General features: G+C 41.8%; 2 protein-coding genes across 2 annotated transcripts; both read left to right on the forward strand.

Annotated features, from left to right (window-relative positions):
* The first annotated feature begins 548 nt into the window (after nt 1-548).
* Nucleotides 549-9,676, forward strand: LOC146509161 (macrophage mannose receptor 1-like). Its single transcript, XM_085176377.1, has 4 exons — nt 549-1,610; nt 4,753-5,100; nt 5,265-5,875; nt 7,146-9,676. Exons 1-4 carry the CDS (start codon nt 1,574-1,576, stop codon nt 7,287-7,289), a joined length of 1,140 nt encoding a protein of 379 aa, XP_085032503.1. The 5' UTR covers nt 549-1,573; the 3' UTR covers nt 7,290-9,676.
* Nucleotides 9,677-9,773: 97 nt separating this feature from the next.
* On the forward strand, nt 9,774-17,926 carry LOC146509162 (methyltransferase-like protein 27). The gene is made up of 6 exons (XM_085176401.1): nt 9,774-9,822; nt 9,927-10,064; nt 12,661-12,789; nt 13,176-13,311; nt 14,805-14,897; nt 17,519-17,926. The coding sequence occupies exons 2-6, from the start codon at nt 9,948-9,950 to the stop codon at nt 17,755-17,757; spliced, it is 714 nt and encodes a 237-aa protein (XP_085032527.1). The 5' UTR covers nt 9,774-9,822; nt 9,927-9,947; the 3' UTR covers nt 17,758-17,926.
* Nucleotides 17,927-18,079: the final 153 nt, after the last annotated feature.

Raw genomic sequence — 18,079 nt, forward strand, 5'->3', positions numbered from 1 at the left:
GAAAACTGAGGGAAACTGAGGAAAACTGAGGGAAAACTGAATGAAAACTGAAGAAAACTGAGGGAAAACTGAAGGAAAACTGGGGAAAATTGAGGGAAACTGAGGGAAAACTGAGGGAAACTGAGGGAAACTGAGGGAAAACTGAGGGAAACTGAGGGAAAACAGGAAAACTGAGGGAAACTGAGGGAAAACTGAGGGAAACTGAGGGAAACTGAGGGAAACTCCTCGACATCCTGCTTGTTGCGCACGAGCTCTGTCTTTGTTTCACGGACGGACACTTATGACCTCATTTAGCTGTAATTAACAACCCGTTTGCATCTGCAGCGAGTTTGAATATGTCATCTTCTAAACAAATGGCCTCTAATGAACGATTCCTCTTCATCTGGTTTTACATACTTCATGTTGATGTGGGAGGAGGCAGAAACATCAGATTTATATCAGATGGAGAATTTTGAGCATTCAGTCCATCAGTCGGCCTGCAGCTCCTCGTCTCAGGTACGTCATTGCTCTCATGAATAAACCTCAACAGAAGCTCACTGGACAGAGATGAAACCTTTACATATATTGTATATATTGTTTTATCATGTAGCTGATCTGGCAGAGCGTCATTGACTTTTCTGTTGTGTATTATTAGGATTATTTTTGTTTGGTTATTTCTGAGTTCACTCTTAACGTCTCTCAGCTTGCTTATCACCAGTTCTTTGTTATTAGGCTCTGCTTGTGTCTTTGTCCTTTGTGTCCCTCTCTGTGTGTCTCTGTTTATGTCCTTGTGTCTTCTTCCCCACTTTGTCACGTCCCCAGTGTTTAAGTCTTCCTTTGTGTGTCTCAGTGCTGTCTTTGTCTCCCGTCGTGTCGTTGTGTCTCCCTGCTGTCATGTTCTCATGTTCCCCGTGTGTTTCCTTTCCTTTGGTTTAGCTGTCATTCAGTCTTTGCCCGTTAATCTTCCCATATCTGTCAGTGTTCCGAGTTCCTCGTGTCCAGGTTTTCATGTCCGTTTGCTTTACGTTAGCTGTGCCAGCTTAGATTGTTGTTTAGTGTCATGTTGTTTCACCTTTGCCCCTTTGTTTTGTTCCATCAGCCTTATTAAACGGCTCGCTTTTCGTTAGTATCCAGTTCTGTCTTCACGTTTAATTTGTCTGCATTTGGGTCCACTCCTCACTGTGCCTGTGCAGACCTTGACAACATGTCCCTGATAAGAATATTGCCCACTTACATCACGTTTCTGTTCCTCTCTGAGCTCTGTGGACTTTTGAAAACTTTGTGCTAATGATGAAAAGAAAGGTTTTTTGTATCCAACCTTCTTTCTGTGATACTGACGTCTGTGCAGTTTACTCTGAACCTGCAGTTACATTACTTTGCATCTCAGGTGAGGCTACTGACTGCGCTGACTGTAGTAACTTGTCTAAAAATGTACCTTCTAAATGGGCTAAGTAAACATTGTAATAAAAAGTAATATATTTTAAGTAAAGCTCTGTGTAATTATATTTTGCAGTCTGCTCTGATGCTGCTGCTTTCGTGATCTGCAGCAAATGATATTAATGACAACATCTTCACGGTCTTTCAGCTCTCAGTCATGATCGGACGTGGAGCGATCCTCCTGCTGCTCTCAGGTCTGTGAAATATTTCCATCAAAGAACTGTTGAAGACACGATGTTGTACCATGACTGTCAAATCTGCCTCCTGTCACCTACCAACTAAACCCTGGGACAAAGTAAAGCTGCAAACTGCTCTTTCAAAGGCTTTAAAAGCACACGCTGCCAGGACGTGATTTCAAAATAAAGCGGACCACACCCATAGCTTGTTCTGCCTAGTTCAAATTCACAGGAACATAATTATATGAAATTCATCTTGACGCGTCTTCAGTGGGAAAAACGTTTCGTCACTCATCCAACTGACTTCTTCAGTCAAGGAGGCCATTTATGTAAAAACCATCTCTGAGTCGAGGAGGGGGCCTAAGGGTACATCTGTCATGCTGTGATTGCAGCCATTCTCCAACTCTCTGTGAATGGTACTCATGGTTATTGATCAAAGAATTAATCATTGATCAATAATCAGAATCAGAATACTTTATTGATCCCTGGGGGAAATTATTTTTTTGTTACAGTGCTCCATTATAAACCAACATTAACAAGACAGACAATATGCTAACTAAGAATAGTACAATATATACATATATATATATTAGGGGTGCAACGATACACAAAATTCACAGTTCAGTTCGATACTTTGGTGTCACGGTTCGATGTTTTTTCGATACAAAAAAAATGTTCATGCCTTTTTAATTTGTCATTTATTAAAATTATAAATATATATTTTAACTCAAAAGTACAGTTTTTAAATTTAATGTTGCTGAAACAACAAAGTAATAAAAAAATAAATCTATCTGATGGAGAAATCATTCATCTTTGGAAAAGAGAGTTTATTACAGAGAAATGGCTCTTTCCAAAATAAAAGCTCTACTATACGCTTCTTCTGGGCTATATTCTCAGCAGCATATTAAACATATCAGGTCCCCATAAGGAGAATCATGTGCTAACGGCTGTCTAAATGACTCGGGTAAAGTTTGTAGCATGCCTGCTTGTTGTTTTTGTCTGCTTCCACTTGTCTTTGCACTAGGATGATGTCGGAGTAAATGTGCAGTCATATTCGTTGTGTTCCCACTAGTGCTGTCAGCGTTAATCTGAAATGACGTTAACGCCACAACACGGCAAATCTCCGTTAACGAGCTACCGCGGATCGCCCCGTGTGTGGGGCTGGACGGCATCAACACGTTAACGAGCTAACTGCGCTAACGCACTAGTTCCCACCCATGTAATTGAGCATTGCGTGGCACATCCAACATACTGTTTTACTTTTGTCCATGACGGGCTTACCTTCAGGGTCATACTTCACATGAAAACCAAAATAGTTCCAAACGCCAGATCTGAATGAGGGTGGGGGAGGTTCAATTTGCCATGTTGCAATGAGCTTAGCTTCTGTCTTGCTAGCTTGCGCTGCGCTCAGTGAATCTGCGCTCGACAGTGCAGCCTAGGCGGAGTAGTCGAGCGCAGATCCACTGAGCGCTCAACACAGACAGCATCGTCAGAAGAAAAGTTGATAAAATAAATTAAAAATGTTGTATTGTTTGATACATATGCATACTGAACCGAAAGCACTGTATCGAACGGTTCAATATCGATACGAGTATTGTTGCAACCCTAATATATATATATATATATATATATATATATATATATATATATATATATATATATATATATATATATATATGTATACATAAGTCACTCATTAATAAATAGCTGGAAAAGAAACACGTGAAGCTGTTGCAGTAACCAGTGTGTTAAGTGGATGCGTTGTACAGGGAGATGGCCACAGGCAGGAATGATTTCCTGTGTCGGTCAGTGGTGCTTTTCGGTAATCTCAGTCTTTCACTGAACGAGCTCCTGTGACTGACCAGCATATCATGGAGTGAGTGGGAGGTGTTATCCAACATTGTCTTTCTCTTGGACAACATCCGCCTCTCCGACACCACCTTGAGGGAGTCCAGCTCCATCCCCACAACATTACTGGCCTTACGGATCAGTTTATCGAGTCTGTTGGCATCTGCGACCCTCAGCCTGCTCCCCCAGCATGCAACAGCATAGAGGATCGCACTGATCACAACAGACTCATAGAAAATCCTGGCATCTGCCATTTTCTGGCAGATGTTGAAGGACCTCAGTCGCCTCAAAAAATAGAGACGACTCTGGCCCTTCCTGTAAAGTGCTGTGGTGTTTTTAGCCCAGTCCAGTTTATTGTCAAGGTACAATAAACTGGTACTCCAAGGTATTTATAGTCCTCCTGGATTGAAACAGGGGTCAAGTGTTTCCTGGTCTTCCTGAAGTCCACGATCACTTCCTTGGTCTTTGCCACGTTGAGCTGCAGATGGTTCTGCTCACGCCACGTGACAAAGGAGTCGACCACAGCCCGGTGCTCTGTCTCATCATCATGACTATTTGGAAATTAATGATCAGGGAGCTGACGTCCCAGCCCATTGTTCCCTCGGCTGGTTTCAGTCATTATGTAAATGTACTGGTTATAAGGTTGGAGACCTGCAGTCAGCTGATGATGATGAAATGTTTCTCCTGCTGAAAACATCCAGATGAACAGAATCAACTTTTTGGGATTTCCCAACCTGGATGATTGAGCATCAAGACATGATTATGATAAATACATTAAAAACATTAATGGATCAGGTTATAATTATCACTGTTTTTAGACCAAACATTTTTCTACCAGTTTTGTATCATTGAGGCTTGAAGCCATTTGTTCACGCTGAGCTCTCTGAAGCTACAGCGTTTCAGAGTGAACAGCACGCTGATTCTCCTTTTTCAGCCCCTCTGTTAGAGATGCTGCTGTGATGGGACCATAGTCCTCTTGCATGACTCAAGTTTCACTCTAGAATACTTTGTTATACGGAGAAGTTCAATGTCAAATCAGCGATTCTGTCCTCAAATCATTAGGCCTCAATCGCCGTGCTGACAGGTACTCGAGGTGGTCCATATGATTAAATGATGCACAGATGATATTTCATGTAGAAGGCACCGAATCACAACAGCAGTCAAGTCGAGACTGAGAGTCCTGTTTGTAACTTTGCATTTCATGTGACTTTATAATGACAAACAAACAAACAACATTTTAAAAGGTTCGAGCACCTTTTTGATTTTTTAATCTACAGAGAATCTTTTGACTGTTTCCCGTGTCGTCACTCAGGTTGTGTGGTGGTCTGTGATCTTCAGCCTGTGCAGCTCCACTACGTCAGTCAACCAATGAAATGGCATGAAGCTGTCCAATACTGCAGACAGACGTACACCGACCTCGTTAACATCCAGGGACCGGCCAATAACTCGGAAGCCAAAGAGGCAACACCAGATGGACACATTTGGATCAGACTCTTCAGGAACATGTGGAAATGGTCTCAAACAGGCCTGGTTCAGTCATCCTGGTTCCAGAACTGGACCTTGGATGAGCCAGGGACGGGACAGTGTGTCATCATATCTCAGTCTGGGTTCTGGTCTACCAGAGATTGTACAGTTCAGAATCATTTCATCTGTTACAGTGGTGAGTTATTTTTAAATTCACCAACATCAGCATCAAACAAAGTCTATACTCATGCAAGATGCTGCAAACAAGTGAAAGTACTGCAAACAGAAAAGAACATAAGCATCAGGACTGTCTCTAAAAACAGTCACTGGTGTGAATCTGTCTATTTTTTCCTTGTTCAGGTGCAACACATCATCAAATCCTGGTTCAGAAACCAATGAATTGGTCTGCTGCTCAGTCTTACTGCAGGGAGAAATACACAGACCTGATAAGCATCAACACAGAGCAGGACAACATCAATATCACTGCTCTGGTTCAGTCAAACACTATAAACACCCAAACTGCTTGGATTGGTTTGTACAAAACATCGTGGGGGTGGTTAGACGGAAGCGATGCCACGTACACAAACTGGAAATCTGAGGAGCCTAAAAATGATAAGGACTGTGCCGTAATGGAAGAGTCAACAGCTTCCTGGCTCAGTAAAGGCTGTGACCACGATCATAAGTTCCTCTGTTACCAAGGTGGGTCCTTCATCACTGCTTCCTCAGAGTATGATCTTCCTGGTCTGATGACTTCTTATTTCACTGCAGATGTCAAGCCTGAAGAGATGAACGTGACGCACAACGTGACGCACAACGTGACGCACAACGTGACGCACAACGTGACGCACAACGTGACGCACAACGTGACGCACAACGTGACGCACAACGTGAAGTACAACGTGAAGGTTCAGCTGAGGGCGGGATCTGCAGACCTGAACGACCCGACAGTGCAAGAATCCATCCTGCAGCAGGTCAGAGGTCACGCGATGCCCTGACTCAGTGAGCGCACAGTTATAATAACTGTAATAATAAATGCAGGTACAGGAAGTCGCATTCCTGCAGCTACAGAATCCAATTAAAAAATACGTCAAATGAATGGAGCTCCAGAGAGCACACGAAGACCAGTCCATGGATTCAAACCCACGGTCTTATGCTGTGAAGATCGCATGCTGCCTGCTTTAGTTACCGGGTAAATCTAAGAGTATCTCACAATACAGCCAATAAGAAGCTGCTGAGACCTGGAAATAGGGAATTTTTCTTTTAGCTGCCACTAAAAAAATTCCATAACTCGAACTTTCGAGAACAGTAACTTGAAAGTTTGACTTCCTTTTCTCAAAATTTTGAGTTAGCGCTGCCAATCAGTAATCTACGCACTCAAAACCAGATCGCAACAAATTAGCGCATTCGAGAGTTTGCTGATAGTAACGCCATGTGATTCAGCTAATAACACGGGGATTTCATCACTTGTGAAGCCACGATGAAAATAATCAGCAATATTTGCATTCATGACTGGCTGCAGCTGAGGGCTTCAGCTTCCAGCTGACAAGGAAATGACGTCATTCACATAGATTACTGATTGGCAGCACTAACTCGAAAATTTCAATTTATTAACTCAAAGTTTTGAAGTAAGTCGAAATTTAAAGTTAATCACTCGAAATTTCAAGTTATTGATACTTTTTTTTGTAGTGGCAGAAACGGGCTTCCGTAGTTTTGATATCTCTGAGTCTAAACGTATTAATTTTTCCATTTATTCTCCGTGTGCTCACTATGAATATTTTCACTGGTTCTTTCTTTTCTTTTCTTTACAGTTACAGATCAATCTCAACATCACACAGGTTCATATTGCCCTAAGTTTAGAATCTGATACTGCTGACCATCGTGTTATCCTTGAAAGGCTGAGATATCAGTCGGGTGGATCAGGGTCTGTTTTGGGGCGCTTCTCTCCTGAATGATGTTTGGCTCTGTGTGCAGGTCCTTCTCCTTCCTGCGATGTACCGCCAGGTTTTGTTTTGGGGCCTTTATTGCTGCCGGTTGTGACATTTATCATGGGAGGTGCTATATAAACAAAATCGTACTTTTTAACTTTATTTTTGTAAATTATGAAGGAGCATGTGGTGGACATCAAAGAACTGCAGCCAGACCTGTCATCGTGAACCAGTCGCACTTTATAGCGATACAAACTTCTTTCACCTCGACCAGTCAGTAAGGAGCTTCTGTTGATATATGAAAACTGTGTTTCAGCTGAAGGTGAAGCTGGGGGAGGAAGGCATCACGGAGGAGGTGAAGCTGACGTGGAAGACGCAGCCTGATGGGAAGATTTTCCACAGAGTGGGTCCAACAGAGCCTCCTGGATACTCTGTGGAGGAAGACTGTGACACGGTGTAAACGTTTCCTAATTTCTATTGGCTGATGTTCTTCTAGCTGTCTTCACTATCATTACATGATCTGTGGATTAAACTTTCTTTAATTCCACAACAGGAACAGGTAATTATTTTATGGCTACAATATATTCTGCATCATTAATGATATAATCTATAGTATTGATCCTGCATTAAGATGTTTATTGAAACCTGCTGGCTTTACATTAACCTTCTATTACAGCTACAGCTAAGACCATTTTATACACATGCATTTTGTGCTCAGTAAAGAGTTAAAGCTCAGTCATTAAAGGTCTCAAGCTTTGTTTGGTGCGAATGTCCAGGCAATCTACTGTAGGTGACTTAGAGCAACAGAAGGTTAAAACTGCAAACACGCTTACAAAACACATATAGTTTATATAATCTAGAAACAGGCTTGAGTGGAGGCCTGAATGTATTCAGCTTCTTGTTGTAACCTGTGGCATTTGAGTTTGCTTAGCAACAGATGACAGAAGATGGGTCAACAGGAGCACGAGTCCACCTCCAGGGCCTGAAATCATCGCCATATTTGGGAAAAGATGTTAGAAAAAGGAACTTCTGTGTCTGACCTTAGCTCTCAAAATTGCTCATTGTCTGTACAAAATGCAAATGATGTTCTTAGAAATACAAAATATGTTATTAGAACGCGTGACGGGTTTAACGCTGACGTTATATAAACTATTCTCTGTGTGTTTACGGCAGAAGAAGTCTGCAGATGTGATGCTGTGTACTTCTTCCCACACGTGTGTTCTTAATAAACTCTTCATCTGATTGCACTCTGCTGGGCCTCCACTGGTTTGTTTTTGTGCCACTTGTCGAATTCGGGACACTGCACTCGTACAATGTCACACCTGCTCGAAAGCATGAAAATGTTCTGAACGTTTTGCTGGAAATAAACTGTCAAACACATGTGCATTACCATGTCTGTTCTTACCTTATCAGACAGCTTTAGTTCCCCGAGCTGAGCACATGTTGTAAGTAGAAAGAGAGCATATTTCTCCTATACCGGCTTCCCTTCAGGTTTAGACAGGCCTGACTGTGGGAGAATTACAGCAGATCCACAGTTTCTGAAATACCTGCCAACAAAACCTGTTTTGCTGGGTTTGAACTTGCCTTGAGTCGGTTGTATCGTGTGAGTCACAGCTTATTTACATGAGTAACAAACTGGCAGGTGATTGTGATGTGCTGTGACTTGAAGATCAGCAAAATAAGAATAAAATAAAGCTTTAAATGACAAAGTATAACATTTGGATTCAAATTAGCAGAGTAAAAGTCAAAAGTAGCACAAATACTTCAACAAAGTACGAGTAGGCTGTGTAAAACTGCTCTTCACTAAAGTAAATTCATGTGTGTAACATCGGTGTCCACGTTTTAAAAAGAGTTAGAACTCGTAACTATTTCATAAATGACAATGAAACCAAGCAGGATGAGAAGTTACAGTCTCACATTTGTAGGGGACTGAATGTGTGACAGATGTGAAGAGAGCGATCAGTCGGGTCAGAGAAAATCTGATTGTGTTTAACTGTAACAAAGTATCTGAAGAGAGCAATCATCACCTGAAGGAAACACATATCAGAAGAACAGACAAATGATTAGTTCGTTTTCAGTGTCACCTCATTGTTCATCTGTTAGAAGCCGCTCAATCTCATCCTGATCGAGTTTAAAGGAGCTGCCATGTTTGGTCTTTTTTACATGACACCATGAGAGGCAGAAAGACTCAGCAATCCAGTCACAGCAGCCCAAACCCTGGAATGTGCATGTGTTCAGAAAATAAATGGTTTTATGTTTTTATGAGTGATGTCATCCCTTTAAACAGCTTGGACTGCAGCCTCAGACTCGGAGAATCATTCGTTTTATCGATCACTGTAATTAATAAAAACCCACAGCTATCAACCGTCGTGATACTTTATCTTTGTTGAGACAACGCCGGTCTCTGCGATTCTTTTGGTCCTGGTAGAGATCACTCTGAGATGTTTCCATGTTTTACACAATCCTTGTATTACCCATTATTCTTACAGATACATCTGGAGATCATTACACTGCATTCCTATGCAGTCCTATGCTAAAGGCTGATCTAAAGAATTCCACACAACAGTTACAGTTATAACCTCTGGTCTCCTCCCCCCTACAGTAAACACCCTCACAATGGAAATACACTAGTACCAAGGGTGCTGACACCCTGACCCCCACCTCCTTTTAAGGTAGTGCCCATTTGCCCTTTGTCTGCCCCTCACCCTCAGTAACTCTTGCTTCATGCCCTGGGGGTGGGGGTTGATCCTCCTGCCCTGCACCTCAGTTCTTTGTTCCCATCCAAGGCCTATTTTCTATTTTGTATCCTTACACCCATTACCACAATATTATAATGTTGCAAGCGATCACAACTATATTCTCTTTAACGTTGATGTACATTAAGGAATCTATTCTCAACAATCTTAAACATGTATTTTTCTCCTGCAGTCAGCTACAACCAACGTAGCCCGTCTGTGTCGAAGATACTTGTGGTGCCTGGCGGGCACAGTCAGGTTAGTCGGGTCTGTAATGATAAGCAGCTGTTGCTATAAGTTAACGTAGTTTCACGGACACGTAGGGTCTCTACGCGTCAGTGAGTCTGCTGCACTCTCTCCAGGTCTGAGCTCAGCTCCTCATCATGTCGGACTCCAGAAGAACTGTGGACGATATGAGGCTCTTGTTTCAGTCCCGCAAAGGCTTCGATTCGCGCAAGATTACGGATTTTTACAACAGCTGGGCTGAGACGTACGAACAGGTGAGGAGAAAGAAAGGCCTCCTGGGCTGACTCTGTGAACCGATAAATAAATATCAAACGCGCATTAACTGGTCTTTGGACTCAGTCTGGCAGTGAAGACCAGTTCTTACCGTTTCTTCTCAAATAATCAGAATGTTTCCGCCCTGACCTCAAGCAAAAAAACACAACACCCCGAAAACTTTCAGATTGGACCTGAGATTTTCTCCTGCTAACCCTAAACTCACAGGTGTGGAGCTGACGGAGTGAGCTGCTCTTCTTTTTCTTCGATAAACCAGATGAAATATTCAGTTTATTCGTTGTAAGAGCAGATTATTTAATCTAAGAAAGTTTTAAATACAAAATGAGCGCTCAGAGCTGGCATCGTCATCTATCGAGGCCAGATTAGGTCGCAGTGCGCTCTGTTCTCTGCTGCCAGAGTTCACCAAAGAGACGCAGCTGCGTAATGATTCATTTATAAAAATACCAGTTTATATAAAAAGATGCAGTCGGGTCGTTTCATGAGGCAGAAACTCCTGAACGAAATAATAAAGTGTAAGCGCATCTTATTTCTCTCTGAAAACATCAGAGGGCACATGGTGCGTTACAAAGCCCCGACGACGGAGGATCGATCCAGAGGAGAGTTTCATTCAGTAGCGGTTTTAGATACGGGCGACACGGGCGGTTGCCCGGGGCGGCATCGTGGTGGGGTATCGGCAAAAAAATATAAAATGCTCGTACTCATGCTGCCCCGACGTCAACCAGCGCATATTGGGAATGTCACAGGCACCGATCGGCTTTCTATCGCCCATTTGCTGGGAGTAAGGGCACCCTGCTGCTTGCGGCACAGGGAGGAGAGGGCGGGGCGGCGGGGGATTTTCTGACCGGCTGGAGCAGCATCTAATAACCAACTCGCAAACTAAAACAAAATAAAAACAAACCAACAAACACATAAACACCAGACATCATGATACAGACTTATAATTTGCACCGATGTTTTTTCGAAATTCTATACGCGAAAAGTGAGCGCGAGAGCCCTCGGTGCGCATGCTCGCTGCTGAAGTCAAAGTAAACTTTATTGTCATCTCCGCTACATACAGTCCAGTTTATAGAGACGAGACGACGAGGCTCCAGTTACAGCAGTGCAAATAAACAAACAATAAATATAAGAAGAGTAAGAAAATAAATATACACTATAGGACTCAGGGTAAAGGGATCAATAACAATTTTAAATTTACAGTTTGATGATTTAAAGTCTCACACAAGCCGTCGAAAGGGGAGGGGGGGGGGGCTGCTACTTCCAAATAGAGCACATTTCATTTATAATGTTGTAAATCCAAGCTCATTATGTATTCATGATTTGAATCCTGGGTTGTGTGAAATCTCAGAAATAAACCTTAGATAAAGTGAATCTGTGAACTAAGGTGTAGGTCTGTTAGGTTATGTTGTGGTGATCCTCGGGTTGGGGAATGGGTGTTCATACTGGAGTGCAAAACTAAAACCAATGGAAGATGGACAAGAAAAGTTCAAAGTCATCAGGTGCTCAGTTTAGAAAAAAAGATACAAGTAGAGGAAGAGAAACAAGCAAAAGATACAGGTAAGCAGGTGTGTGATTGGATAATGGCAGGTCATCCTGAAGAACCAGAATCAGAATACTTTATTAATCCCTAAGGAAATTATGCGAGTTACAGTTGCTCCAAGAAGAAATGGTAAAAATAGCAACAGTAACAGACTAAACTCCAAACAATACATTATGTTACAGATTTTAATATTAATTAGTCATTGTCAGTTGTTGATTTGTCCTGTTCTCATTGTATGACATATTATGATGGCTGTTTGGTAGCTGTTTGCATATGCATACTCTGTCTCTCTTCATATGTGTGTGTGTGTGTGTGTACAACAGTTTTATGTTAATGTACAATCCTCAATATGTTTTGTGTGTGTGTGTGTGTGGGGGGGGGGGGGGGGGGCGCCAGTGGGAGTGTTCGCCCAGGGCGCCAAACAGGCTAGGACCGCCACTGGTTTCATTATTCATTATAAACCTGAACTCTGTGTGGCGCAGCTGACCCGATGAACACCGAAAATTCACCATCAGATCTGGTTTAGTGGAGACACTCTGAGTGCCAAATGTAAACGCGATACGTGAGGGAGAGCGACATCTGTCCACAGGAAAGAGGAAAGAGAGCAAGACAGGACACACTCAGAGAGGAGAGCAGCGCGCGAAAACTGATGAAGATGGTTATGATGTCACAGGTCACAAGAAAAAAGCAAGCATTGCCGTAAAGAGGCTGCTCATGCTGGAAAACAATTGGAAATTCTGGAAATTCAAATAACTCTGTAAAGAAGAGTGAGCAGAGCTCCTCCGCAGACACGTGAAAGACTCGTTGCAGGATAACACAAACACTTGACTTCAGGTCTTGTCGCCAAGTGTGACACAACTTATTATTATTTATGGGACAATTATTGCAGGGAGATTTGGGAAGTTTTTCCCCTAATAAATGTCTAATGTTCACATTTGTTTGATCTGAAACATGTGGGTGTGACAAAAACAGCCCTGGACAGCCTAAATCCCAACAGCCAATAAGAATGCTTTGTTTTTTCCGCTGCTTTATGTTGACAGGATTCAGAGACAATGGAGTACAGAGCACCACAGCTGGCCGTAGATTTTCTGAACAATCACTTCTGTGGAAATCGTGGAGACGCTCAGGTTCTCGATGTGGCCTGCGGATCTGGACTGGCTGCAAAACTGGTGAACCAATAACTGGAAAACTCTGGAAGCTGGCACCTTCCAATAACTGAAAGGAGCCGTCACTCTGAGCTGATTTGAGACCTATAGATGTTTAAAATGCTGATGTCACAAATGGGATTCAGGAAGTTTTACTGTGGTCAACATTTTTATGAATCACACGTGAGGACATGTTCAGATTGATCTAATTATGGAAAAAACAACATTTTAATGAATCCCAAATCAGTTTTGTAAAATAGTAAATGCAAACATGAACTTACCGTCTTACATGTGATTTTTTTTGAAAGTGAGAAATTTCAGCAGTTATTCAAAATCTGTGAAATTCATCCTCAGACGAACATCCAGAGTTCATGCAGGCTCAGAACTGATCGTCTTTTCTCTGTATTTAGATGTTTGACCTCGGCTTCAAACACTTTGTGGGAGTGGATGGTAGTAAGGGCATGCTGGAACAAGCTGCTAAGAGTGGCCTTTATCGGGAGCTCAAACTGGCCTTATTGGGAACAGACCCACTGCCTGCACAGACTGGTACATCACACTCACACTCTGAGCTAACAAAGCAGATAACCCGACAGACACATTAGCACCACAGACAAGAAGACAGCACCGCCAGCTGATAGTAAAACAACACAATTGAGAATAACAACACCTGAGGTTTTATAGGATATGGGGGACTGAAAGTGCCAAAATAAAAAAACTAAATAAATACATAAGTAATGAAATTGTTCATTAATAACTTAAATTATTATTTATTTTTACTTTAAAAGATAGTTAATTACTTAACTATTAAGTATTTGATAATTCATTTGCTACAGCTCAACATGAATTTATTTTATCTGTCAACCCCACCCGTCAAAGTCAGGGGGCGGTGCTAATGCTGATGTAGTCAAAACTTTTGCTACCTATTTAATTTTATAAATATAAAAAATACTTTTATTGAGGATATTGATTAGTTAGATGCTCAAAATATATTTATGTCAATAATGGTCTGAAACTGCAGCGCATCACGGATCAAAAACAGAAGAAAAAGGAGGGAAGACGAACAGTAAAAGCAAAAACAAGACATGAAAAAACCTTACAGAGTAAAACAGGAAACTATCCATGAGATGAAGATTAAAACTAAAAACACTTACAGAGGAACACAGGAGGCTTTACTGCAAAGACACGATAGAGGAAGGAACACGAGAACATTACACGAGAAAGAAGTGCAAAACAAAAGAGGAACCAAAACGTAGAAAAACCCACAACGTGACAATGCCACCTTTTCACCCCAAAACAATTAACTCCTCTAACTCCTCTGTAACTTACTCCTCTCTAACTCCTTTTACTAACTCCTCTGTAACTAACGCCTCTGTAACTAACTCCTCTCTAACTCCTTTTACTAACTCCTCTGTAACTAACGCCTCTGTAACTAACTCCTCTCTAACTCCTTTTACTAACTCCTCTGTAACTAACGCCTCTGTAACTAACTCCTCTCTAACTCCTTTTACTAACTCCTCTGTAACTAACGCCTCTGTAACTAACTCCTCTCTAACTCCTTTTACTAACTCCTCTGTAACTAACGCCTCTGTAACTAACTCCTCTCTAACTCCTTTTACTAACTCCTCTGTAACTAACGCCTCTGTAACTAACTCCTCTCTAACTCCTTTTACTAACTCCTCTGTAACTAACGCCTCTGTAACTAACTCCTCTCTAACTCCTTTTACTAACTCCTCTGTAACTAACGCCTCTGTAACTAACTCCTCTCTAACTCCTTTTACTAACTCCTCTGTAACTAACTCCTCTCTAACTCCTTTTACTAACTCCTCTGTAACTAACGCCTCTGTAACTAACTCCTCTCTAACTCCTTTTACTAACTCCTCTGTAACTTACTCCTCTCTAACTCCTTTTACTAACTCCTCTGTAACTTACTCCTCTCTAACTCCTTTTACTAACTCCTCTGTAACTAACGCCTCTGTAACTAACTCCTCTCAAACTCCTTTTACTAACTCCTCTCCCTCCTGGTCTGCTTCTGCTTTCAGGTGGGTTTGATGTGGTGATCATTACTGGTGCTTTACGTGCTGATTTTGTGCCGGTCAGCGTTATCAGGGAGCTCTGCAAAGCTACTAAACCAGGTAACCAACCAACTTTCAAACAAACAAACTGATGTTAATCTGAGTGAGATATTTTTTCCATTTAATCTAAAACCATTTATCTGATGTGATGAACTCAGACTCTTCTTTAGCTTTCAATAATAACATAATCAATGCTGTGATGTGATTTTTAGAAGATGTCTTGATGCATCTCAATCATCCAGGTAAGTAAATCTCCAAAAGTTGATTCTGTTCATCTGAACGTTTTCAGTGGGAGAAACGTTTCGTCATCATCCAGGTGACTTCTTCAGTCTCAGCTGACTGCAGGTTTCAATCTTATAAACAGTTTATTTGCGTAATGATTGAAGCTAGCACCACTGAAGGAACAATGGGCTGTGAGGTCAGTTCCTTTAATATGCAAATTGTCATGACCACTGATCAATAACCATGAGTCCCATTCACAGAGAGTTGGGGAATGGCTGCAATCACAGCATGTAAGATGGTGACAGATGGACCCTTAGGCCCCCTCCTCGATTCAGAGATGGTCTTTCCCTTTTCACGTAAATGACCTCCTTGACTCCGCCCTCAAACCAGCGTCCCTCCCTGTCCAGGATGTTACATCCTCATCCTTGAAAGAGTGTCCACTGGCCTGTAGGTGTGAATAGACTGCAGAGTCCTGGCCTGACGAGGACGCTCTTCTGTGTTGTAGCCAGAGGTTGTTTGGTTTCCCCGATGTATAAATCCTCCTGCACTTAACAGCGTACACTATGTTACTCTGTTTGTGTCGGGGGACCCGATCCTTGGGGTGGACCAGTTTTTGGCGCAGCGTGTTTTGGGGTTTGAAAACCACAGAGACCCGGTGTTTAGAAAAAATGCGTCTCAGCTGCTCCGATACTCCTGACACATCACTACAGGTTTTCACTTAGGCAGCGGTTGTCCTTCTCTCCTGGATCAGTTGGAGCTTTCTTTTGGCGCCTTCCCAACTTTGACAAACGTCCAGCCGGGATAACCACATTTACTCACTGATGACACCCAGTTTATCCTCCAGTGGATGATGAGAGTCAGACCTTTAAGTACTGATCTGTATGCGTTGCTGATCAATGGTCATCAGAATTTGCATAATCATAATGAAGGAACTGACCTCCCAGCCCAGTGTTCCTTCAGTGGGCTGGTTTCAGTCATTATGCAAATGTGTTTATAAGATTGAAACCTGCAGTCAGCTGAGACTGAAGAAGTCACCTGGATGATGACGAAATGTTTCTCCCACAAAACGCAATGTCCAGATGAACAGAATCAACTTTTGGAGATTTTTAGACAGACCACCACACACCTGCTAAGGATATATATATATATATATATATATATATATATATATATATATATATATATTAGGGGTGCAACAATACTCGTATCGATATTGAACCGTTCGATACAGTGCTTACGGTTCAGTACGCATATGTATCGAACAATACAAAATTTTTAATGAATTTCATCAACTTTTCTTCTGACGGTGCTGTCTGTGTTGAGCGCTCAGTGGATCTGCGCTCGACAGTGCAGCCTAGGCGGAGTAGTCGAGGGCAGATTCACTGAGCGCAGGGCAAGCTAGCGAGACAGAAGCTAAGCTGGTTGCAACATGGCAAATTGAACCTCCCCCACCCTCATTCAGATCTGGCGTTTGGAACTATTTTGGTTTTCATGTGAAGTATGACCCTGAAGGTAAGCGCATCATGGACTAAAGTAAAACAGTATGTCGGATGTGCCACGCAATGCTCAATTATATTGGTGGGAACTAGTGCGTTAGCGCAGTTAGCTCGTTAACGTGTTGACACCGTCCAGAGCCACGCGCAGGGCGATCCGCGGTAGCACGTTAACAGAGATTTGCCGTGTTGTGGCGTTAACGTCATTTCAGATTAACGCTGACAGCACTAGTGGGAACACAACGAATATAACTGCACATTTACTCCGACATCATCCTAGTGCAAAGACAAGTGGAAGCAGACAAAAACAACAAGCAGGCATGCTACAAACTTTACCCGAGTCATTTAGACAGCCGTTAGCACATGATTCTCCTTATGGGGACCTGATATGTTTAATATGCTGCTGAGAATATAGCCCAGAAGAAGCGTATAGTAGAGCTTTTATTTTGGAAAGAGACATTTCTCTGTAATAAACTCTCTTTTCCAAAGATGAGTGATTTCTCAATCAGATAGATTTATTATTTTATTACTTTGTTGTTTCAGCAACATTAAATTTAAAAACTGTACTTTTGAGTTAAAATATATATTTATAATTTTAATAAATGACAAATTAAAAAGACATGAACATTTTTTTTGTATCGAAAAAATATTGAACCGTGACACCAAAGTATCAAACCGAACCGTGAATTTTGTGTATCGTTGCACCCCTAATATATATATATATATATATATATATATATATATAATAAAATAATCTGTTTGTTGTTGGGTCTTCAAATGACAGTAAATGGGACCTCAGATGAATAAAAACACACAATATGTGACAGCATGTGGCAGAGGACTCAAGCTCTCCTGACGTTGGAGCACATCCTACAGTGTCCAGCAAACCTGAGCAAACTTTCTGTTTTTCAAAAGAACGAAAAAGGTCATAAATTGTTGTGGTTTTGTTGTTTTTTTCTCCTTCAGGGGGCTACGTCTGCATGTCCAGACTGGACCCAAAGTCCGAGTCTGGAAACAAATACAAAACATCTATGGAGCGTGAACTGCAGCTGATAGAGGAGGAGGGCCTGTGGAGCCCTGTTGATACCAAAGAGATGCACAACTACATGATGGATGTTTATAATGATAAAAGCCAGGATGAGAACAGAGAGGAATTCCTCCAGGGAACCATGTACCTGTACAGGAAGTCTCTTAATAAGCTGTAAAATTAGGAGTGGAGCCAAAAATGTGAGCTTACATATTCGTCGAGCTTGTGCTGTCGTTAGCGTTAGAGTACAGGGTGCCTTGGATGGTTATTGTTGTTTGTTGGTGATGGTGACGTTATCTATGTAAACCTTTATTTCAGTGGTCAGCACATAAACAACAAAGCTCAAAGTTTACTGAGTTTTTATTTCTTCCACTCGATGTTTTGCTTATGTTTCAGAATTCTTCAGTCGATTTCAGCTCACGAGTTTTTAATGTCTCTCTCTTACATTGTCTCTGGTCAACACTCAGCATTAGCACACTGTCACTATTTTTACCTTTAAA

Source organism: Neolamprologus multifasciatus, chromosome 11 (genome assembly GCF_963576455.1).
Source record: "Neolamprologus multifasciatus chromosome 11, fNeoMul1.2, whole genome shotgun sequence".
NCBI lineage: Eukaryota > Metazoa > Chordata > Actinopteri > Cichliformes > Cichlidae > Neolamprologus > Neolamprologus multifasciatus.